This window comes from Carassius auratus, chromosome 46 (genome assembly GCF_003368295.1).
Source record: "Carassius auratus strain Wakin chromosome 46, ASM336829v1, whole genome shotgun sequence".
NCBI lineage: Eukaryota > Metazoa > Chordata > Actinopteri > Cypriniformes > Cyprinidae > Carassius > Carassius auratus.
This window is the reverse complement of record NC_039288.1, coordinates 8,036,613-8,061,257: the sequence shown is the minus strand read 5'-3', so window position 1 is coordinate 8,061,257 and position 24,645 is coordinate 8,036,613. Positions and strand designations below refer to the sequence as shown.

The following is a 24,645-nucleotide window of genomic DNA, read 5'->3' as shown; positions in this document are numbered from 1 at the left end:
ATAGAAGAAAAGAAAAACTATCATTTGTAGTATTTGTGTATTTATAGATGAAAATATATAGCTATCTTTTAAATTTTAGGATGGAGTCCCTCATATGTCTGGAGGTCCATGGCGTGTTAAAGATTTAAAACCCCTGAACTAGAGTCTTTTAGTCCATTATAAGACAGTTTTTGCATTAAAGTTATGGATAAGTTCTCCACTTCCTCCATTCCATTATCAGACTAATTACTTTTCATCAATACTTTATTGAATGTTGAAACTGCTTTACTTTCCACTATATCTTTTACCCACGCTTTAACTTAAAAGTAACAACATCTCTGTACTTTTAACACAGTTTTTGTTTGCCAGTTGTATTTGTTTAGATGGTTTTGCGTAGTGGTCGATTTGAAAATGAATCATTTACTAAAATACTATAGCTATTGACGTCACTTTTCACATTGAAACAGGACATATTTCTCTCCATCCTTCACGTTTAGCCTATTCTAACCTATTCTGCCTATAACGGTTGACCAATGTTTATTTGATTTCTTATGGAAAAATAAGAAACACTATATTAGAAAATCTGTAGTTATGAATTCTTATGCAAAATGTGGACTTTATGTTATCAACTTTTCTACACTTATTTATACATTTAAAATAAATTGGATAAAACTACACTTAAAAACCCCACCTCTTTATGGAACCTTATACCAAATAATTTTTTTTCTAAATTAGGTAGTCTAATTTTTTGCTTTTATGTAATTATAATCCTGACAAAATTCCTTCCAGATTATTTCACTTTCACAAACAATGTCTTTTATCATGGTCTTTAATTTACAAGCGTAAATTTTCCCCACACAATTATGTAATTTGGCACAACAGAGATTTGCTATACAAGAATAAATCTATTTATTTTGGTAATTGGGTTAAAAATAATCTTATTTTGGTGAGTCAGTGATCCAATGACCGAGGAATTCCATTAAAATATGAGGAGTATTTTTTGTGGTATAATTTTTTTGAAATATGAAAATGTTTTTTGGGGTTATATACCTTTTGAAAGAGAACAATCAGATGTTTTTTTATTTACTCGATCTTATTTTGTTTCTCGCGGAATATTTTGTCCACAAATGTAAATATTGTAAATGTAAGCTTTTCTTTAACCTTAACCTGGAAGATTTAAAACTGTATCTGTATTTGATTTCTGACTCTTCCAATAAGAAAGCTGTAAAAACTGTGAATATTTTAAAAAGTATATTATTTTCTTGCTCCCTGGTATATAATATATTAATGTCATTCTGTGTTTCAAATGTTATAAAAATAATATAATAAAAAATGGAATGGAATGGTCTGACCGGAAACGCCCTCAAAGCTGCTGATTGGTTTACATCTGGATGACGGATGGAGAAATGGGTATGTCACGGTCTGTTTATACTTGCGTAAAAACTAGACGCACGAGCTGATGCTCAAACTCGCGCACAGGCTGACAAGGTAAACACAGCTGACTCAACGTATCGGCATCTTCACATCAGAAACCAAGAGGTAACTTTTCACTATTATTTAGACACAGAATTTTGCGATAACAAATAAGATCGTTTCATATTAGGCCATCTTAACTCCACGATGCAGCCCGGATCCTCATTGCACTATATGGTAACTGATGCAATCGAGCTCGTGCATGTAATCATCTTCTCAAATTTACTTAAATTCACGACATTAACTATGTTACATAAAACAATATTTTGTGGCATCCATTAGCCGTGCAATTATAAAATAATGTTAAAAAAAAAAAAGTACATTAGATTAGTGCACTCTTGTCGGCAGATCATACTATTTTCTATTGTCCTTTTTTCTCAGCAGCACGTTTTATTATGTTTCACACTAATAAAGCTGCTTTAACACAATCTGTATTGTAATAAGCGCTATATAGAGAGAGAGAAACTATAAATGTACATGCATCAGTTGTGAATGAATGAATTACAGAGTAAATTGAGATTTCATCCAACGAAATAAATGTCAGTATGTTTACAGACTACTGCTGAAAATATTCGTCTACCCTGTGAGTTTTATTCTATCTTTAATATTTCTCAATGATTTCTTTCACGGTTATTTGTCTCTTATTATTTTATTTTGGAGCATTATTTATCAGTGAAATAAATCATATGCGTGTTCTTGCGAGCCAGGGAGAACGAACACTGTTAATTAAATAACGTCACAGTTCAAGTGTCTCTTTAAATTTCTCATATGGCTCGTTTTTGTCCATTGCTTTATCTTATATTTTAGATATTTACACAACGTGGCGGTTTTAGTTCTAGGCGCGTTTCATTCATTACCGCAGGTTCCCGCTCATCGGACACGTTTTGGGCATTCTGTACCGGAAGTTGTGTCTGTTGTAACAGTTGCATCAGACCAGAACTGATTGGTGCCAGTTTAGACCGGATCTCACATCTATCCCTGTAACACCCGTTTAAATATTACGTCAGAGGGATTCCTTATTCATTCGGTGCCATATATTTTACCCCTGCTGAAAAAAATAATCCATCTTCTTCAGATAATTTGTTGTGTTTTGGAACATGCTTGTCGGTTTCTTTCGCGTCTAATTTGCATCAGGCCAGTCGTATTCACCAACACTGTGGAGCTTCAGTGTTTTTGATAACTACTTTAAGAACTGATTATTAACAGAAAACACATTAAGCATATTAGGTATAAAATCATGGTAACACTTTAGAATAAGGTTTCATTAGTTAATGTTAGTTAACTACTTTCGTTAACATGAACTAAGCAAGAACAATCCTTCTACAGCATTTATAAGTCTTAGTTCATGTTAATTTCAACATTTACTAATGCATTATTTAAATCAAAAGTTGTGCTTGTTAACATTAGTTAATGCACTGTGAATTACCATGAACTAACAATGAATAACTGTATTTTCATTAACTAACATTAACGAAGGTGAATAAATACAGTAATAAATGTATTATTCATTGTTTGTTCATGTTAATTAATACATTAACTAACATTAACTAATGGAACCTTATTCTAAAGTGTTACCGAAATCATTTATATAATCATAATAACATTACATATTTGCCACTTCAGAATTAATGAAAGAGTAGTATGCAAACACATTATTTGTAATAAACTAACTATAACATAATATCAGTACATAATTATTGAATAAAATTAATCCGAGCTTTATTGCTATAGGATAGGATACTTTTCCTGTGAACCCCATTGTCTCCTACGTAAAGAACCAACCACCATCAGTAGTTCTAATATTAAAGAATGACCAACAGTTAAGTGGTTAAAACATTGGTTAAACAGATTTTTAATCTCAACCTTTTTATATTTTCCAATCTCAGATTAAGGGGAGAACAGTAGTAGACGCCGACAGTATTGGCTTTTTCATTTAGCTCTCTGTACTTGTGATGCAATTGATTTGGTTTAACAAATATGCGATCATCAGTTAATGATTACATCCATAATAGAAAACAATTCTGGTGGATTTATTACAGCGAAATCCTCAAGTTGGTTCAGTTTGAGGGATCTCTGGCTGGTATTTTGCACAATCTGTGGAGCCCTGTTAAGGGGGCTGTGTGATGGCATTAAGCCAGCGATCTGAGAGGTTGCCAGGTTCATTCACAGCAGTATGTGCCACCCTGAGGCCTATGAGTCCGTTTCATAACCATGAACAGTTGAGCTCTTGAAGAATGCAGCTCTCTTGCTGGTTTCTGCTTGTAATATGGCACTCGTGGCCAGTGGAACCTGTGGATCCCTAAACAGTTTCGTAGTATCTCCTTCTCTATGCCATTTCTTGTCGGGTTATTCCCTGTCAACCTGACCTGACATCCCCGGCTCAAATTTTTGATTTTGCTAATATTTTTTTCAGAAGAATAATAAACGTGTATAGTGATGAAAGAAAGCATATTAAATGTCATGGATGAATATTTACTGAGTAATCCAGTAATGGAGGTCAAAATGGCAGTTTTCACCTGAGATCGGTAGGTCTGTTAATAAAATCTGTTGACTTTTGTAGTCTTTTTTCTCCAAAGTTTGCATGCCTGTAACTCAAGAGGTATTAAAGATATCTTAATGCCCTTTTAGATATTGGGAATTAACAAACTTTACTTTTGGCATCTTCATCTTCGCCCCTATATTGTTTGGTTCCAGAGATATTGGAATTGGGAGTGATTGTTCCTGGCAGGTTCTGTCATCAGGAGTAACTTTAATAAGACTGAATTGGCCTTTAATGTCTCTCAAGGGGTCAAACGTAAAATCCTTCATGTCTCAAATGGTTTATTACATTATGCAATCACCCAATTTCATATTTCCACGTGAATTGTACTTATTGAACTTTGAATAGGGGGTTCGTGGTGTGTGTTTTGAAATTTTAGATGTTTGACGAACACATTTACTGAGTTGAAATGGTATTAAATCCGTTCGGCAGAAAAGCGAACTAAATCAAAAACAACTCCTAATGTAAACGAATGGAGTCCTCGCTCTCCCGTTAAGAAGGTTAAGCATTTGGCTGGTCTTTATGTAAGCGTCTTAGAATCCATTGAGGTATTTATTTTGAGAAAAGCCCAGTGAGTCACTTCAAAACACCAACATCTCACACTCATGTATGGGTTACTCGGACCTTTAATAGACATGATGAGTGCTATAAGAGTATTGATACTGCAGCCCATGTGTGTGTACTTCAATGTTCCTATACATGTCTAAGCCTGTGCCTTCAGTGGTCAACATTGTTGCTACTATCCTGCACATAGTATTCAAACTTAATAAGTGGGTCAGTGACAATAAACTTTTTTCATCTTAACTAAAAATGTATTTAAAAATACATAATTCAAATATAATAAAAAATAAATAAATAAATATATATGGTTGTTGTTTTTTTTAGAAAAATACATTTTTAACAATGTCTTATTAAAATTTGAAATCATAGTCATAAGGTGCAACATAATAGTATTTATAAATGAAAGATTTATGAAAATACATCTATGTTTTTTATATTTAAAGATTTTAATTTCACATTTAAAATAAAAAATAAAGAAAATCGAAAATGTATCAAAATACAAGCTAATTAAATATTGATAAACACCATAATCGTATATAAATAATACTAAAACAACAGTGGTAATGCAAATATGTTGATGTTTACACCACATGACATTATGTTTCAGTGTTTCTTGAAAATGGTATAAAGATTTTGCAAAACTATGCGAAAGTCACCACGAATACAAAAACTTGCCAAATGTGTGTTTTAAACTAGATTTTCAAAATATATATTTTAAATATTATACTGCCTTCACCCAAGTCAAGTGTGGAGTTACAATAAAATGTGTAGGTTTCGTCGGTGTGCCAGTTTCCACGGGATAACAGACGTCATGGCATTCATGAATTTCTCATGGCTAGATCAAAAGCCTTCCAGATTTAATTTCGCCTACGTGTCACCCAGCCATCCGCGTGGAGACCACAAGAAAAAGATTAGTGCTGCTGCTCTCACATTAGCCTATCATAGATGTGTGTACTGTATGCCACAAAAAGAAACTCATGGTAGGAAACATTTTCAAGGCAATTGATATGGGTGCACTCTGTAAACTCCACAATAGGTCAAGGCTTCAACCTGGTACAAAGGACGACGTAATTCCGGACTTTCTCAACCGCTAGATATACCAGTTCCACATTTAATATGTTGTATATGTGTATTCATTTCACTAATTAAAAAGCACAGAGTAGTGAAAGAAAGCAGCTATTGTATGCATTGTGTAAGACCACAACAGTGGCTTAAAGCTCTGAGCTCTTGCCGCGATTCAAACCGCTAAGAATTTTGCCAGTTCCTTTGCCAAGTGAAACAAACCACCTTACAGATAAAAAGAGTCTATTTCAGCCCCTCCATTGTACGGTGAATTACAGGGATGTTTTTGTCCCCCCCTCCTCTATCCTCTTTGTCAAACCTCACTTTGATCTGGGACATGGGGTTCTTTGCGAGCATTTCCACAACTTTCATGAAGCCATTTTTAGCAATTTCATTGTTCTAGTTTTGTTGTTTTTGTGACAAGTTTTATTCACAAGTGGTAAATAATTGATCTCCGGCATGGGACAAGACGTTGAATCATCACGGCAGTTTATGCTAAATGTAGGCGATAGAATTGACGGAGTGCTTCACCGTCATTGTGTCAGTGTTTGTGTGTTTTAATAGCTGTTGCTGCAACTCAAGTTTCAGTGGTGTCCTCATATGCATGTGTTTCCAAATCCTTTCTGTTTGGCATCGCTGTGAACGTCACCAGTAAGAATGATGACCTGGTTAAGGACTGCGTGAAACATCAACATCAATGTACTACTGCTTGCTCAAACATAAACATGACCATGTAATCTGATGAGCTAGCAGGGGTGCTTTGGAATCAGAGAGCTCTGATAAGGAGTCAAGCAGGTCAGTTAGATACTGAAAGGTTCACACAGAACAATGTGGAGCTTGTTGTAAAAGCGCAACAGTCAGTATGTTATCATACGCAATTATAATTGAGCTACAAGAAGTTTTTGTGTAGTCAAGGTCAAGCTGAAGTTGACTCGAAAAGGTGTAAATGAATATTTTGAAGTTTTTTTTCCCCCCAGACTTTTATGATTTCAGACTAAAGCATTTAAAATTACATTTTAATAGTTTATCGTATGTTGTCACAGTGAATTTGACCAACTTCTTCAATCTTTCGATTCCAGATTAAAATGACTGGATTTTTTTGCGTTCAATTTTATGCGTTACTCCACCCTCATGGACTCTCATGTCGTTCCAAACCCGTAAAAGCTTAGTTCGTCTTTGGAACAGAATTTAAAATATTTTGGCAACCAAGACCATATCTGAATTTAAAATATATTCACAACCAAGACCATATCTGATTTGATTAACAAAAGTGAAAAATAACATACTATACTGTTCAAAAAATTTGGGGGTTGCACTTTATTTTACAGTACGTGTATTAACATGAACTTATAGTGTACTTACAGTGTATTTATCTAAGAAAGTTCTGGTAATACAAGGTAACTACATGGGGAGGGTTAGGTTTAGGGGTAGGCTCAGGGTTAGTACCTAGTTATTACATAGTTTTTGTAATTACTATAATAAGTACATAGTATGTACATGAGGAACAGGACTGTAAAGTGTTAACAATTTGGGGTCGGTTCTTCTTCAGAACACAATTGAAGATATTTTGGATGAAAACTGAGAGGCTTGTGACTGTCCTATAGACTGGCAAGTAAATTACACTGTCCAGGTTCAGAAAAGTATGAAAAGCATTAAATTGTCTTCTTAAGAAGAACCGACCCCTAATTGTTTGAACAGTATAGTATGTTATTTTTCAGTTTTGTTAATAAAATCAGATATGGTCTTGGTTGTGAACAGGACAAAACTTAAGTTCCACATTCATGTCATGAAGTTTGTTGCATGACTTTTCCTCTGGGAATAGTGCTTTACTGGATCAGTGTGTAATTGATTCCATTTCTTTATCCAGCCCTAACCGGCTATTTAATTAGAGGACAGAAATCTGAAGATTTGGGACAAATCCTTATTCCAAAGTACTCCTTTTATTCTGGGAATTCTTTGCAATTCCTTCTGCAGTAAAGAATTCTGAGAACCACAAAATGACGCATTCACTGCGATTTGACACTGAGGTGTGATAAACACTAAGTTCAGCAGAAAAAAAAGAAGATTTCTCCTGACTAAACCAGTCCAATCCTTGGCGTACTGCCTCTGGCAACCGACTGTCACACATGTCTAATTCCTCCTTTCTCTTCTTTGTGCTCTTCTAGGCGCATAATTAACTGACAGCTCCAAAAAACAAGCACGTCCAAGAACCTCACCATCTCTGTCACCTCATTCTGCATTAATCATGGTGGACAAAATGGCCTCTTTGGGACAGGCGCTGCTGCGCCGTCGTGTACTGGACTGCTCCGGGGAGGAAACACGGTTCGCCCGATGTCTGTCCACTCTAGATCTGGTGGCCCTCGGCGTGGGCTCCACACTTGGCGCTGGAGTCTATGTGTTGGCTGGGGAGGTTGCGAGAGAGAAGGCAGGTCCTGCTATCGTCTTATGCTTCCTTGTGGCCGCACTTTCCTCCATGCTGGCCGGACTGTGCTATGCAGAGTTCGGCGCACGAGTCCCTAAAACTGGATCTGCATACTTGTACAGCTATGTGACGGTTGGAGAAATCTGGGCCTTCATCACTGGTTGGAACCTCATCCTCTCTTATGTTATAGGTACGTGTGTCCAGTAGTAGTTGATGATCATTTTGGAGGAATCAGTTGCTACTATAACTGCAATATAAAAGCTGGTTCTTGTTTATAGGTACGGCTAGTGTGGGGCGAGCGTGGAGCTCTACGTTTGACAACTTGGTCGAACAGAAGATCTCGACCTTCTTCAGGGCGTCCATGTCCATGAAGGTTCCCGGGAAAGTTCTTGCGGAATATCCGGACCTGTTTGCCCTCATTCTCATCCTGCTACTCACTGGTGAGATATCTGAAACTAGGAATCATGGTTTAATAATGGTATTTAAAGATTTACAGATTTAAGACAAAAAATGTCTGTTGTAGAGATAAAGAGAACAACCACTTCGTAAACACAAAAATGTTAAAGGTGCTGTTTGTAGGTTTGACACCGAGTGGTTGAACTAGGTATTGCAGTCCAAATTCAAAATATTGGAGAGGCCCCTCCTCCTCAGACTTGATGCACATGCAGGTTGCCAGATTGACAACAACAATAGGAACGAGCGCCCTTGATAATTAATTAAATTAAATACGCTGTGTTTTCCGCCAACTGGCAACCCGGATGCCGAAATACAATTGGGTAAACTGGCAGTGGGATGCTTTCACAAACCTAAACAGAGACAGACATTCCGGCCCGGAACGCACATTTGCAAAGCAGAATAACTAATGTTAACTTAGCTTGTTTCTTAACATATTTGGAATTTTTATGCTTGAGTCAAAAACTTACATACAGCACATTTAAAACCTTTTTATGAAAAATTACTTTTAGAGATCCATTAGATTAGAGATGAAATGAATATTAAAATACGATTGCATTTTCCTCCTCAGGACTGCTTGCTTTTGGTGTAAGTGAGTCTGCTCTGGTAAACAAGATCTTCACGGGGATCAACCTGATAGTGCTGGGCTTTGTCATCATCTCTGGCTTTGTCAAAGGCAACACAGCCAACTGGAACCTCACATATGAGGACTTCGTCAATGATACAAATATCACCGAACCAGAGTAAGTTGTTTCAGCCACAAGCTGCATATGAAGTGGTGCATATGAAGATTTCGTATAGTTGTGGAGTGCATAATGTGATTTCGTGCACAAAATGCATTCCAAGAGACTTGACAGATCCATTTGTTCTCACAGACGGGTGGAAAGCACATTTGGAAGTGGAGGTTTCGCACCGTTCGGCTTCGGCGGCATCTTATCCGGCGCAGCCACCTGTTTCTACGCCTTTGTGGGCTTTGATTGCATTGCTACAACAAGTACGTCTTTTAAATGTCATAATTATACAGCACGAATACTGATTGCTGAGTATTTTCTGAAACCATCTGCAGGGTGAGTCATAAATGTGTGTGGTTCACTTTTAACCTTATTTTTTCCTGTAGGTGAGGAAGCCAAGAACCCGATGCGCTCCATCCCTGTGGGCATTGTGGCCTCTCTGCTCATTTGCTTCTTTGCTTACTTTGGTGTGTCAGCTGCTCTTACGCTCATGATGCCCTACTACAAACTCAACACCCAGAGTCCCCTGCCCGAGGCCTTCAGTTACGTGGGCTGGGCACCGGCACGTTATATTGTAGCCGTCGGTTCACTCTGTGCCCTTTCAACAAGGTAACTGGAGAACTGTTTACCCTGTAATGTTGCCGTTCAACATTTACCGTTTATCTTAAACTTTATTTTATTTTATCATAGTTTGTTGGGCTCCATGTTCCCTATGCCTCGAGTGATCTACGCTATGGCAGAGGACGGGTTGCTCTTCCGGTCCCTCTCCAGGATGAACAAGAGAACCAAAACGCCGCTGCTGGCGACTATTGTGTCTGGAATAGTGGCAGGTGCGAGACTTTTTTTTGCTTTTTTGTTCACATTATTGTTCCAAATGAAGTGGGAAATCAGCAGCCAATCTGTTTAATATACAGTTATGTGGATTTTGGACCAATGAGATGTCCCTGTGGGCGGAGCTTCCCAGTGCAATGCTGCAGAAATGGAAACATAATGTTTGTTTTTGTGACTGCTACTGATAAAAATGTATTTTTACACGGCAGCGATAGCTTTATCACATTGTGTCTGGTGTTTAACCTTTTTAAAGGTGGTGATGTTATGTAAGATTTGATATGGGTTGGATTTTCAAACTGGTTTGTTTTGTCTTTTTGTTTTTTTTGTTTTAGCTCTCATGGCGTTTCTGTTTGATTTGGCTGCATTGGTTGATCTCATGTCCATTGGGACATTGCTTGCATACTCTCTGGTGGCCGTGTGTGTTCTCATCCTCAGGTAGGTTAAATCCAACACTGCTACTATCAACTGCCTAAATTGTTTATAGAGGCTACATTGTACGTTTTCTTAATTTAGTGTTCATAATTCATAATTTAATATTACACGACCAAGTTAAATTATCTTTATGTTTGGCCAATTTTTTGTATACACTACTGGTCACAGGTTTGGAGTCTATAAGAAGTCTCTCTCTCACCAAGACTGCATTTATTTGATCACAAAAAACACTAAAGTGGTATTACTGTTAACATTTTATTACAGTATATTATTATTTTAAACAACTGTTTTTTATTTGAATATATTTGAAAACGAAGTTTATTGGTGCTCCAGAAACATTTCTTTTTATAATAAATTTTGAAAACCTTATTTTTTTATTTATTTTTTTTGATGATGATGATGATGATTAAAAATTTTAAAACAATAGCATTTAATAGAAATCATTTATTTGAAATAATAAACTGAACAATTTTAGTCATTCTTGCTGAATAAAATATAAAAAATGTCTTACTGACACTAAAATGATTAAGAACACTGTATGTTTATGTCATTGATGTACCGTATTTTTCAGACTATAAGTCGCATCTGATTGTAAGTCGCATCAGTCCAAAAATACGTCATGATGAGGAAAAAAAACATATATAAGTCGCACTGGACTATAAATCGCATTTATTTAGAACCAAGAGAAAACATTACCGTCTAGAGCCGCCAGAGAGCGCTCTATGTCTTCAGTGTAGACTACAGGAGCACTGAGCAGCATAGAGCGCCCTCTGGCAGCTGTAGATGGTAATGTTTTAACTTGGTTCATTAGTCTTAGTTCATTTCTCTTGGTTCATCTCAAATAATAAAGAAGTCGCACCTGACTATAAGTCACAGGACCAGCCAAACAATGAAAAAAAGTGCGACTTATAGTCCAGAAAATACGGTACATGGTTTGACTCAGTGGATGTTCTGTCTCTAGATATCAGCCAGGCACGCTGAGCTCCTCCAGTCAGACTGAGAAACTGGTGGAACTGGTCGGTGGGGAGAAGGTGGCTGTATGTGGAGATAGTGGAGATGAATATGGCATAGACCTGGATAACAATCCCCGCAAAGAGAAATTCTCCCTGAAACTCCTCCTGGTTCCTTCCAAGGACTCGCCGACTGAAATGTCAGGAACGATCGTCTACGTCACAACCGCTGTTATCTGTGAGTGAAGATTTGCTTCGTTGTCACTGCTTGATGAATGATAAGCTATTAAAGGGACGGCTGATCCAATATAAAATATCAACAAAAATCTTAAAATGACTGGTTTTATATGCTACAAGTGGATTGAGGCATCACAACATTATAATGTAACAGTATAAAACTGGATATTGCTTTTGAGAATTACTTGAGTGTTATTAAATTCTGAAGGTGATGATACACGGAGCTACTTTTTGAGCAATGTTCCCACGACTGATCTAAAGTATCCAGATAGAAATTGTTGCCCATTCTCATTTGGAAAATACCCAAGCAACATTGCTCAAAAAAGTGGCCTTCAGTGTTTTTAAATATTAACTTGAAATGAGAGTTAGAAGTATTGTGCAACCCTGGGGTGGTCTTTGTGCTAAAAATATACACTGCTGTTCAAAAGTGTGAGGTCAGTAAGATATTTTTCTTGAAAGACTTGTAGTTATCGAAGAATCCAGAACAAAGTGTGTTAAAAAATATATTAAGCAATAAAAATCAAGTTTTATTGGGTACCAATTGGAAAGATTATTTAAAATTTTAATAATATTTCACAGTGTTGCCGTTTTACTCTACAAGAGCCTTCTTTAAAAAAAAAAAAAATATATCCCTGAACATAAATGCTGGTGTAGTGTTTGTATGTACATTCTTATTTCATCATGATTCAGTAATATAGTTGGCTGGATTTCGGCTGATCCTGAATCTGTTGATTATGGACTGATTCCAATGTTCTCTTGTCTTTGTAGCTGTGCTGATCACCGCGCTGTGTGTGGTTTTGGCCGTGCGTCTGGAAGACATTGTGAATCTTGAGATGGTGTGGGTGATGGCGTGTGTCATTCTGGTCCTGCTGTGCATGCTGTGTGTCATCGTGATCTGTAGGCAGCCTGAGAGCAAGGAAGCTCTCACCTTCAAGGTACCAGATGTCCTCATTATTGATCTGGCCGTTCATTATGTTATAAATCTTTGCCTTGGGCTAAACCGCAAGCACCGAAGTGATGTAAAAGAAAACATGTTATTACAACATAAATACTCTATGACAGATCGGGACAGATCACCGATAAATGAAAGTTCTATCAGAATTTACTCTTCCTTATGTCATTCCATACCTGTATAAATCCCTTTCTTCTGTGTAGCAATAGATGTGTGCAATAGGTCATTATAATATAACAAAGGAATTTTTCTTCTATTTTTTTAATTAGCAATAAACCTATGTGTTTTTAAAAGATGAATTAATTTGTAAATGATTTATGCCTTTATTTGATAACCACAGACAATACATTTTTATTTGTAAAACATAATCAAGAAAAAAATAAAACAAACCACAGAAAGTCTGGAAAAAAAATAAAGCATTTTTTAAAGGCCCTATTACTGTAAAAAAAAAAAAAGAAAAAAAGAAAGATAAATTATTAAATTGGTAAAGTTTTACAAATTCAACTGATTAGACATGCATTTTTTTATGGAATTAAATCATTAAATTTAAAACTGAAAACAGGGATTTTTTTTGGGGGGGGGGGATATTTCATAGGGCCCTAATAATTCAGTTTTTCTTAAACTTGCAATAAATTCCAAATAGATTTGTAAAATTTTAATTAGTTAATTAGACATGCATTTTTTTAATACCAAAATTTTATTTAACCATTAAAATGGAATCCAGAAAAACTAAAATGTAAAAAAAAAAAAAAAAAAAATGGAACTTGGGGAAAAAAGAAACCGGGTTTCATATGCCCTTCAGAATATGATTCTATCCACAAACATGTTTGATATTTTAGTTGATTTTACCACGCATAGTTTTCATTTGCCATGTGTCTCCTAGCAACAAGGCACAAATTTCTGCAGGAGTTTTGTTCTGTTTTGAACGACCTATGAGGTGCTTTAGTATACGCTGCTCAGTTTTTCCTCTGTATCCATTTACAAAGTATTTTCAGATTTGCTCATATAATAAACGTCCTGTGTGCAGGTGCCTCTGTTGCCCTGGCTGCCCCTCTTCAGTGTCTTTGTCAACATCTATCTCATGATGCAGCTGGACGTGGCCACCTGGTGCCGCTTCACCGTGTGGATGGCTATCGGTGAGCACATCTCTTCATTTAGCTCCTGTCTGCGAAAGCATCCTATTTGTTTCCTGCCTTCCAAACCACCCACTTCTCTTCTCATGTCCGTTCCCAGGTTTTGCAATCTACTTTGGCTACGGCATCCGGAACAGCACCGAGGGCATGAACAGCTCCCTCCGAAAATATGAGCCAGCCCTTCAGAACAAAAGCCCCATATATATAGGCGTCGAGGAGAGTGAAGTGGAGGGCATTTCTCCTTGATAGGGAGAGAACGATGGGTTTATGCTGCCCTACGTATTTTCATTTGAGGTCTGCAGATTTATAGTAAATATCATGGCTCATTTATTGTAGAAACCGCCCCAAACATCTCAATTGCTAAAGGATTCCTCATCCTCTTGAAATGAACCCCAAGAGTTTTCCGTTAGAGATTGTCATGCAGCCTTGGCCCTCCAGTACTGTAAATGCTGGTTTGAAAGTCCTGGCTAGTACTGTAATGGCCGTATTGTTCGGCAGACAGTGAGCTGACCGTGTACAGGGTATTTTATTTTCAGGATCGAGTTCCATGCACATTGTTTGTTCGCTAAAGCCTTTGGGTCCAAAATGGTTTCCCAGCGCGACTTTGCGGAGTTCAACAGGGACCCCTAGTGTTCAGAATTTGAAAATGGCAAAACCAGACAGTATTTGTTGTGGTCATTAGTCACTACTGTAAGACAGAATAATTGAAGAACTGAAACTGGAAAAAAACTGACTTTGTAAAAACGTTCATGTCTTTGAGAGTTGAATGGATAGAAAAATGGTTTCAATTTCCAAAGCATGTTATTGGCCAATGTGGTATCAAATGATGTATTTGATGTATTGTACAGTTTGTGTGTGTGTGTGTGTGAGAGAGAGAGAGAGCATTTTGAATGGATTATACAATTTGCGCCAGAAAGTGTTCCGCTTTACAAAATATTAAATTATTTTGGGGGAAAACTGTTTTTATATAGACATGTATAGTAGTTTACCCATCCAACTTCCTTAAACTTGACGATTGTATTTCAGCATACTGTATAACAGTGTTTCCAGATGACATTTATGGAAGGTTGCCTTAGTAACTATTGTTTCTGCCAAAACTACTTACACTACTGTTCAAAAATGTATTGTTTAAATGTATTATTATTATTATTATTATTTAAATACTGTTATTCTGGAAGTATGCCTTAAATTGAAAATTGACAGTGAAGACATAATATTATATAGGATAATATCAGAAAGGATCGATGTCAAAGAATCTTGATTTTTTTTTATAATAATTAATTTGAATATACTAAAATTATAATAAACTTACAATGTATTGAAATATTAAAAGGCTGGATTTTAAAATATATTCAGATAGAAAAGGGTTATGTAGAGCTATTTAGCTGTTTCTGATCAAATAAATGTAGCCTTGATGAGCAGAAGAGACCTAAAGCACAACAGTGGCGTATCTAAAGTTATCTTTACCAACTGGTGATAGGATTCTGAAAGCTACTTCTATTGTTTGAAGGAAATACCCAATAATAATCTTTCATTTTTAACTGTAATATTTGAGCAGAAACTATGGTTACTGTGCTAACTTACTGTAATAACCAGCTCACAGGTCAACCTAAACTGGCCTGAAGACTGAAAACCTAAAGAGCCTTTGTTTCATATCTGAAGGTGTAGATACTTGAGAAAAAGTGTCACTATTTTTGACCAGATTATTATTATTATTATTATTTGATTAGATCTTTTTAGTTTCCATTGAAACTTGTTCTTGGCCGCATGGCTGTTGAGCTCATGTCATACTTTTTTTTTTCTTTTTTGTGTTTATTGTAGAGATGTTTTAATGTAGTGGATTACTAGTTTACTGTTTCTCAATCAAACTTGTTGATTATCTTGGGCTCCTATCATACCTTTCTGATATTTAATGGTATAAATATTTAAGCCCTTCAGGTTTTTTTTTTTTCATTGTAATTGTGTTCAGATAATCGAAGAGCAGAGGCTTGTCTACACAACAGAATAGAGTAGAAATCGTTTAAAACCACTATTGTTTTTAAACCCATTTTAACGACGCATATTTTTGTATAGCTTTATTATATTAGTGTTTCACAATCAGCTAAAAATTGTTCTGTTTACATGTACCAGAAATGTAGAGTTTAGGATGACACATTATCGTCTGATCCCAGGCATTACGAAGTCTTGATTGAGTCTGGAGACGTGTATGTCTCCTGTAGATCAGTGCCTGAAGTTTCAAATGTACCTCAAAGATGGTTGGTATATGCCTTTGAGATACACTTGTAGTGTTACATGTGTTTATCAGTATATAAATATATATATTTTGTTTGTCTTTGGGTTTTTTAAACTGTAAATATTCACGCCATGTACAAAGAAATGAGCTGTATTATAAAAAAATAATGTTTGTGTTTTTCTTTTTTTTTAAATAAAAGGTTTTGTAAAACAACAGAGGCTGTTTGTTGTGGTTTTAAAGCAAAATATATAAGGAAATCATTTTAGACACAAAATCTTTTGTCACATTTTATTGATAGTTTGTCTCATCTCTCACACAAGATCAGTCAATACACAGTTAATAGTCATTCCAGTCGACTAAATGACATTGTATTAGTCTGTAAGTCAAAAAAACATATATCTCAGCAGCTACTAACCTCACGTTATGAAAGTGTGAACATTATTAAGAACAAAACCAGAAAAAAAGAAAACCGACAGAATTTAACAGTGCTTTACAAATAGTTGTATTGGTGGTCTCTGAAAAATTGTGTGTATAACATCATGACCCATTTTGAATGAAGAAAATGGCGGGAAATTCAAATGTAGCGACTGAAAATGCATTTTATTTCGTGTTTATTGGGTCATTTAAAATGTAACAATCATGACGGTAAAACCTTGAAGGAAAAACAGACTTCTCCCCATTATTGGTGTGACCTCTGCAGGCGAAATTTGTCATTTTCTCCTCATCCGTCGATGAGGTTTGACCATGAGGAACAGAATTTCTCCCCCTACTGTTGAATTTGTGAAAACAGGTCCATTCAAACTACCATTCAAAACATTGGACTTGGTAAGAATTTTTTTAAATCTTTTGAATGTTTGAGTCTATTTTTTCACCAGCGCTGCATTAATTTGATCAAAAATACAGTAAATTGTCAATATTGTGAAATATTATTCCAGTTTCTCTATTATATTTCAAAATGTAATTAGCCATGACTCCATTCTTCAGTGTCTCAAGGTGCTTCAGAAATTTGGTGCCCAAGAAACATTTCTTAAAATGATCAATGGTAAGAACCTATTTCCTATTCTTTGATGAATGGAAAGTTGAAAGTACCACACATATCTGAACTTGTAATATGTCTTTACTGTCACCTTTGATCAATTGAATGCATCCTGTCTGAATAAAACTAGGAATGTCATTCAAAAAGTAATTACAGAAAAGTATTATTATTAGGAGTATCTTAAGTGAACACATTAGGGGCTATTCAGTCCAATGGGATGTTTGGATTGGTGTGTTCCTCCTCTACGTGCTTCAAACGATCCATCAATTCTAGGTGAACTTTTGGATCAGTCTTTGCTCCAAAGGATCAGGGTTTCTGCAGTTTTTTTTTTACTTAAACGGTTCCCACAACTCAGTTTTCTGGGTTCCGTCCTGCCAGATTGACCAAGAAGACTTGCCAAAGCTCCAGGAAATTCACATTTGCTGATATTTAACTCATTATTTGAGGAGAATAGGAACTTTTTTTGAAGTAACTATGAAAGCAGGAAACATTGATTGAGGGGACCAGAGTATTTGTGGCTTGTCAAGCTAAGAGAGAATGACAGCACTGGTTTTGCAGTGAAGGTGCATGATACAGAAGTCACTTGATCAACAGAGGCAGCGGCGGTCGCTCTTGGTCACCTCCTCGGATGAATGCACCACGTTGGGCACGAAGCCACTCTTAACACCCTCCCAGCCCTCCTGGATGGTGATGTCACCACTTTTGACTAGATCGTAGATATCGCGTGTCAGCTCATTGAAGGCCCTCTCTACGTTTATGGCGTCACGCGCGGAGGTCTCCACGTAGCGCATGCCGTAAGCGGCTGCCAGTTTCTCGGCCTCCTGCCGGCTCACCTGCCGCTGCTGCTCCAGGTCACACTTGTGGCCGACCAGTATGAAGACAATGCTGTGCGGCTGCACGTGACTGCGCGCTTCCTCCAGCCACTCGTGGACATTCTGGAAGGAGCGGCTGTTGGTGATGTCGAAAAGCAAAAGGCCCCCCACTGAATTACGATAATAAGCCCTTGTGATAGATCTAAATCACATACAGAGGAGAAGAGCAGACGTCATCAGACAGGTGGTGGAACATGTTACATCAGATTAATGAGTGTCTGTGGATGAGCAGTAATTTATATTCAAAAGGAATTAATTAATTTGAATTAAATGACATTAAACTAACATGTCAATACTTGAAGGGACTGATGTTTATAACCTATAAGAAAGCTATAACCAGAAAATTGTTACAGCCTGAAATCCAGGAAATTAGTGAAAATAGTTTATCAAGTCTATGTGATGTAGAGACTACTATGATGCTCATTTTTTGTCCTGTGTTTTAATTTATTTAATTCAGTTCATATGTACAGTGACATAATTCTTCTATCAATGGAATATTTTTAAATTATAACAATTAAAAAAAATATATATATAGAAATCAAAAATATCTTGAAGACAAAAACTACTGAAACTTCATATACAAGTGGAAATCTTGTTCTCGTTACAGGAGAAAAGAAAAGTGCAAAAATACCCAGATTGGGAACAATATTACTTTGTGAGGAATTTATAGAAAAGAAAAACAAAGATTATTGGAGTACATTTTACAAGATAATACTATTTAAGTTATTCTACTTCAAAATTTCATGATGAATTCAATGCGTGGCTTGCTATTTCTGAGTGAACCCTTTCTACACCAGTGTAATAAGTGCACAGTAATATTTCTTCTGTCAATATATTAAAATGTTTTATTTGTGTTTAATGTCTGAGATTGCATGTACTGTTTTGGTTTGTTTTCCTGGAAAAAAAAAGGCTGTACATCTGAAATGCATTTATCTGCTTAAAATGAATTTTGCTCATGTTTAGGTGTACACTAGCCTATAGATAGCCTCAAAGCTAATAAGCATAGACTAAAAGTCACAAATCTCCTGTTTTGAATAGTTTAAACATTTAGAGAATGCATGCTCTGATAGCTACATGTAAATGTCATCAAATACCACCAGACGTACCTGAATCTCTCTTGGCCTGCCGTGTCCCAGATCTGAAGCTTGATGCGCTTGCCTGGCTCAATCTCTACCAGACGGGAGAAGAAGTCCACGCCAACAGTAGGATCAGACACCTGTGCAAAACGTCCTTCTGTGAAGCGTCTGATCAAACAAGACTTCCCCACCGTCGAGTCGCCAATGACAATCAGCCGGAACTGGTACAGCCATATAGCTTCCATACCTTAGATGATCTGTCAATGAATAACAGTGTCAAAATTAGTAATTAACAGTAATATTTTTAGAGCAAACCTGTATAAACCTTTAATAGAGGAATAAGTCACCAACAAAATGAGAAATATCTCAACATTTACTCATCCTTGAATTTTCATTTTTGTGTTTTATTCAACTCAAAGACATCATTATTATCATGAAAGTGAATCAGAAGTAGATGTGCATTAGAAAAGAAAAACAGCTGAGCCTCGTTCTTTAAATGGACGACTATCATTCAAACAGATGCTATGTATAATTACCTTATTCCACATATGATGCGAGACCCTAAATTTGTTTGGCAGTCCAAACTATTACACATTGGAGTAATGTTGCAAAATGTTATAGCTGTGGTCAAATTGACCAAAATGTGTCATTTAAATCCCTTTTGAGGTTGCCTACGTGAATCTTAGTGCTTGTATAACTAGCCTACCAGACCTGAATTATTTGAAAATGTAATATAATTAATAATAAACTGTGTAACACGATCTCAAACGGTAATGAATTTTATAACAACTTAGCATCTATATACAAGAGTTTCTAAAGCTAGCTAAAGCATAGGCCTAGTAGATGCTTGCAGGCCTATGAGTCGAGCATCACTCTTGTTTAGCGAAATCGCTCCCTGAACACATATTATTGTATCTTTCGTGTAATTATTACCTTGGTTATGCTTCTCAGTGCCCGAGGATGGCAAGCCCCATATTCTTCGCTGTCTTTCAGTCAGAAAGCCTATAATACCGTGACGTTCCCGGGCAAGGCATCCAAACACACCCGAATGTTTTTGAGTATAAATGTGTAACGAGTCCCGCTTTGAATATGCGCTAAATGACCCAACGAATGAGCTTAATCGACTGGGGTGCTTGCATTAAGACCTGCTACTTTCGGAAAACCCATAAATTCGTTGTAAATTCATATTGTCGGTCTCATGATTAGGTATAAAGAGATGTTTATGAAAATGTGCTGATGAAATGGCAGTATCATCAGCATCATATAGCCTGACTCATTCTTCATCAGTAGTACCATTACCGTAATAACTGACAGAGCGACGCAAATCTCTGTTCTCTCATTCAACACTTTAGGAGGCGTTATACTGGCAGCCACCACTGATGCTTATCATAACGAATTTCAAATGTAGGCCTACTTAAAACAAATTATTACTATGTCATCTCCCATTTCCACCCTCAACCTCATTTAATTTTGAGCATTTTAATTCAAATTGTATATGTTTAGGCTATTTAAATCAAGTGGGAATACAGAACAAATGCATAAACCATAGTTTAAAAAAAACAAAAAAACATTCTGCATATACTTTTTATGTACGTATTACAATTGTTAAACACAAACAGAATAAATTGAAGCACCATATGCCTACACTGAAAGAGAAATAATACATAAGCAAATTATAACAGAAATGAAATGAAATAAACAAAGATTCTGCTGCTTTAAGTATTGAAATAAAATGCATAAATGAGAAAAAATTCTATAAATTCTTAAATGTCACAAAACTCAGAGGATCTTTATCAAATCTCTATCATGTAGCCTAAGTTTTATTTAGGCTACACAATCAAAATATTATTGTTAGATCAGTCCGGCAAATGTCCAAATGTTGTGCAGTTTCATGGGTACATTGGGAGGTGCTTTAAAATATTAAATATTTTACGTATAATGTAGGCTACATTATTTTTACTACTTCTGTCTCCACAAAGTTATCCTGGTCTTTACAAATGTTACAAATGTACCAAATATTATCTGACAACAAATGTATCAAATGTTTTTTAAATCAATCAATATGTTCAATTTCCCTCGGACAGGGCGTGGCTATGACGCAGCCCACTCATGGGCGTGGCGTGCTTGAGTTCTATCATTCATCACTTCAGTACAGTAGCTGAAGAAGCAGAGTACACCCGTGCTTTCTAACATTTTGTGTTCTTTGGCGAAAAGACTTTAAAATACATTTTATTCATGTTATTCTTTTTTTTCTTTCTTTTTTTTTTAAATTTGCATCCACTTTGTTTTCTTTCTCATGTGGAGCTATTGGGAAGGTAAAGCCTGCGTAACACAAGCTGCTTGTATTTAATAAGGGGGACGAGCACAAAGTAAGACGATGACAGCGCTTTAACCTAACTTTGAGCATTATATAAACTTAAGAGCGCGTGCCTCTTACAAACTAATCCTACAACAATGATCAATGGATAAGCTGTGAAACATAAGAACACTCATGTGCTGCAAACTGTACAAAAAATAGGTCAGTGCGTTTATGATCCTGGTGTTTTGCTATTTTTTTAAGTCATCATGCAGAAAGAACATTTATTCAAAGTTCTAGTCATCGGAGACCTCGGAGTTGGAAAAACGTCAATAATCAAAAGATACGTTCATCAGATATTTTCTCAACATTATCGCGCAACTATTGGAGTGGATTTTGCTCTTAAAGTCCTTCAATGGGACAGTCAGACGGTGGTCCGGCTGCAGTTATGGGACATAGCAGGTACGTTATCCTGTTGAAATGTTTTATATTGAATGTATATGTTGAACAATTTATTTCTCTCACTGGTTTTGTTTTATTTTACTTTACAAGATGCAGAATTCACATTATTTAGGGTGCTAGTCAAAAGACAATGTAGTGTATGTGGTACATATAATATAAATTATTATAAGCATGCTAATGCCTCTCTGAAATCTCTTCCGACTGAGTTTCCTTGTGTGAATGTGAAGGAATGTGCCTTGTGTTAATCTCAGCTGGTCTCATACTCGTGCTAAAGTCACATGAGAGTTTGAGTTTAAGCCCATACACACACACACACACACACACACACACACACACACACACACACACACACACACACACATATACACAGTGTATATCAACACAGTGTTATATAGTAGGATATATTATGAAGAATAACTTAAAAAAACATGATGCTATTTATGTCTGAGTGACGTTTAACCTCCAATTTACAATCCCACGTTCATCATATAGGACAGGAACGCTATGGGAACATGACCCGGGTTTACTATCGGGAGGCCGTGGGAGCCCTCATAGTATTTGACGTGACCAGAGCTTCCACATTTGATGCAGTGCAGAAATGGAAAGACGACCTGGACTTGAAGGTCTCTCTCGGCAACGGCAAGCCTGTCCCAACTGTGCTTCTAGCCAACAAGTCTGACCAGTCACGTGAAGGTCTGCGCTCCCAGATCCCAAAGCTTGATACGTTCTGCAAAGAGAACGGATTTGTGGGTTGGTTTGAGACCTCTGCAAAGGTGAGGGGTTTATTTTCACAGATGTAGATGTGTATGTGTAACTGTTTGCATTTAACACGAATACAGCAAGACTGCATTGTGCTCATTAGCACGAAGGCCTTTGTTTGCCATCTACAGTCCCATTTTAATGAGTTACACAGTTTGTGTGAAGTGGTTCCTCGTATATAAATGGCATGACACCCAACTGTCTGAAACATTTTAAAACTGGATCACCTTCATCACTTTACGACTGTGCACTTTTTGTTTTATATTCTTTCTTTTTAAGCTTTTTAATACAATTTAAAAACCCACCAGGCAGTTTACAGCTGCCTCTATATGTTGAGCCATAATGTGACAGAGTTGTTACACCATAACTGTTGCATTTGTATTCTGGTAAATGTCACATGATCTGAGCTGTATAGACAGTGCTTTCTTTACAAGGGGACTAGGCAAAAAATGTGCATGGACTACATTGAATTTATGTCACAAAATTCCTGTAATGCTTTTTGCATGTTATAGTATTATATGAGTGGCATAGCCAGTTGCATTAGAATAAGTATTTGACATTCAATTGGGAATTATGTGTGTGATCAAATTAATATAATTTTATAATATAATTTTATACCAAATAGTATATACACTTTTGTTCAAACTTTTGGTGTCAAGACTTTTTATATATATATTTTTTTTTCAGCAAAGAAGCATTAAATTAATCGAAAATGACAGTTAAAAACATAATCTTTCTAAAAATTGTGTATATATATATATATATATATATATATAGAGAGAGAGAGAGAGAGAGAGAGAGAGAGAGAGAAATTCAAAGAATCCTGAAAAAAAAAATGTATCATGGTTTCCATAATAATTTAAGGGTGCTCAACTGTTTTCATATGCTGATAATTATGAGAAATGTTTCTTGAGCACCAAATCAGCCTCTAGAATGATTTGTAATATTAATATTAGAATGATTCGGAAGGATCATGTGACACTGAAGACTTGAGTAATGTTTACTGAAAATTCATATTTTGCCATCACAGTAACACAATACGATTTGAAAGATATTAAAATAAAAAACTGTTTAAATAGTAATGTTTTACAGTATTTTTGATCAAATACATGTTGTCTTGGTCAACATAAGAGACACTAATGTTCGTATTATTAATGTTTATTGTTGAAAAACCTTCAGAAATCCTACTGACCCCAAACTTTGGTGATGTATGTGGCTGTAATATAGGCTTGTGCTTTGTGATCTTATTGTCTGAATGACTCCCATATTCTTTGTGTTTCCTTTTACACCCACTGAAGGACAACACCAACATTGAAACGGCAGCGAAATGTCTGGTGGATCACATTTTAGCCCATGAAGAGAACATCACCAGCAACACAGACCCAGATGTGGTGGCCCTTCCCGGGTACAACAACAACACCAAAGAACGGGTCCGAGCCAGATGCAAGGCCTGTTCCAGATTTTGAATACAGGAGGATGAAAGTCAGTGAGAAAGAAATGAAGAAGCAGTTTGACCATTTAATGCTAAAACAATGAGATTCATCTTCAAGACACAAGAAAAGCAACAAAATGGTGGGGACTGTGAAGAAGGATTGTGCTGATTATATGTAGCGTGAAATCTCACATCATTAGATACACCAACGCTTTGATTTTCAACCATTTCACTCATCAGTGTTCTGTTTACAGGTGAATGCGCTGCGATTTTAGCCAGGTACCAGCTATTTTATGACACAATTCCAGTTACAAAATATGCATTTCTTTCTGTTTTGTGTGTGGACTCTTTGAAAGCATGTAATATTTATTAAAAATGGCCTCTGATTCAGTTATATAAGATTAAAAAACTATTATATGCACACAAAATGCCTTAATAATTGTTAAGCTACAGTATCATGTAACCTCTTGCATTAATAAATAAATAAATAAAATAAAGCATACAGTATTTTTCCTCCATAAGCACTTGAATATGATATTGTAGTGCTGCGTAATTCAAGGTTGTGCAATGAAAAGAAGCAAGACGCCCGATTAAAGACTCTGAAATGGCCGTCTGATGCATTCTTGTGTATGTACAGAGGGGGTTTAAAGCAGTGCGGAAATTCCACCTTAAGGTGCCCACCCCAGAAATTCTGACACAGGCTAATCGCCCCCTTCTCCAGTCA

General features: G+C 36.3%; 3 protein-coding genes across 3 annotated transcripts; 2 read left to right on the top strand and 1 right to left on the bottom strand.

The window, feature by feature from the left end:
* Positions 1 to 1,386: 1,386 nt before the first annotated feature.
* On the top strand, positions 1,387 to 16,197 carry LOC113064040 (cationic amino acid transporter 3-like). The gene is made up of 12 exons (XM_026234554.1): positions 1,387 to 1,518; positions 7,780 to 8,226; positions 8,315 to 8,476; positions 9,061 to 9,232; positions 9,365 to 9,483; positions 9,607 to 9,829; positions 9,911 to 10,050; positions 10,384 to 10,486; positions 11,445 to 11,671; positions 12,439 to 12,605; positions 13,650 to 13,758; positions 13,856 to 16,197. Exons 2-12 carry the CDS (start codon positions 7,860 to 7,862, stop codon positions 13,999 to 14,001), a joined length of 1,935 nt encoding a protein of 644 aa, XP_026090339.1. The 5' UTR covers positions 1,387 to 1,518; positions 7,780 to 7,859; the 3' UTR covers positions 14,002 to 16,197.
* Positions 16,198 to 16,262: 65 nt separating this feature from the next.
* On the bottom strand, positions 16,263 to 20,275 carry LOC113064042 (ras-related protein Rab-39B-like). The gene is made up of 3 exons (XM_026234558.1): positions 19,906 to 20,275; positions 19,003 to 19,229; positions 16,263 to 18,038 (listed from the first exon to the last, which is right to left on the bottom strand). The coding sequence occupies exons 2-3, from the start codon at positions 19,215 to 19,217 to the stop codon at positions 17,612 to 17,614; spliced, it is 642 nt and encodes a 213-aa protein (XP_026090343.1). The 5' UTR covers positions 19,218 to 19,229; positions 19,906 to 20,275; the 3' UTR covers positions 16,263 to 17,611.
* An 853-nt stretch (positions 20,276 to 21,128) lies between these two features.
* On the top strand, positions 21,129 to 24,540 carry LOC113064043 (ras-related protein Rab-38-like). The gene is made up of 3 exons (XM_026234559.1): positions 21,129 to 21,730; positions 22,223 to 22,503; positions 23,788 to 24,540. The coding sequence occupies exons 1-3, from the start codon at positions 21,538 to 21,540 to the stop codon at positions 23,953 to 23,955; spliced, it is 642 nt and encodes a 213-aa protein (XP_026090344.1). The 5' UTR covers positions 21,129 to 21,537; the 3' UTR covers positions 23,956 to 24,540.
* The last annotated feature ends 105 nt before the right edge of the window (positions 24,541 to 24,645 follow it).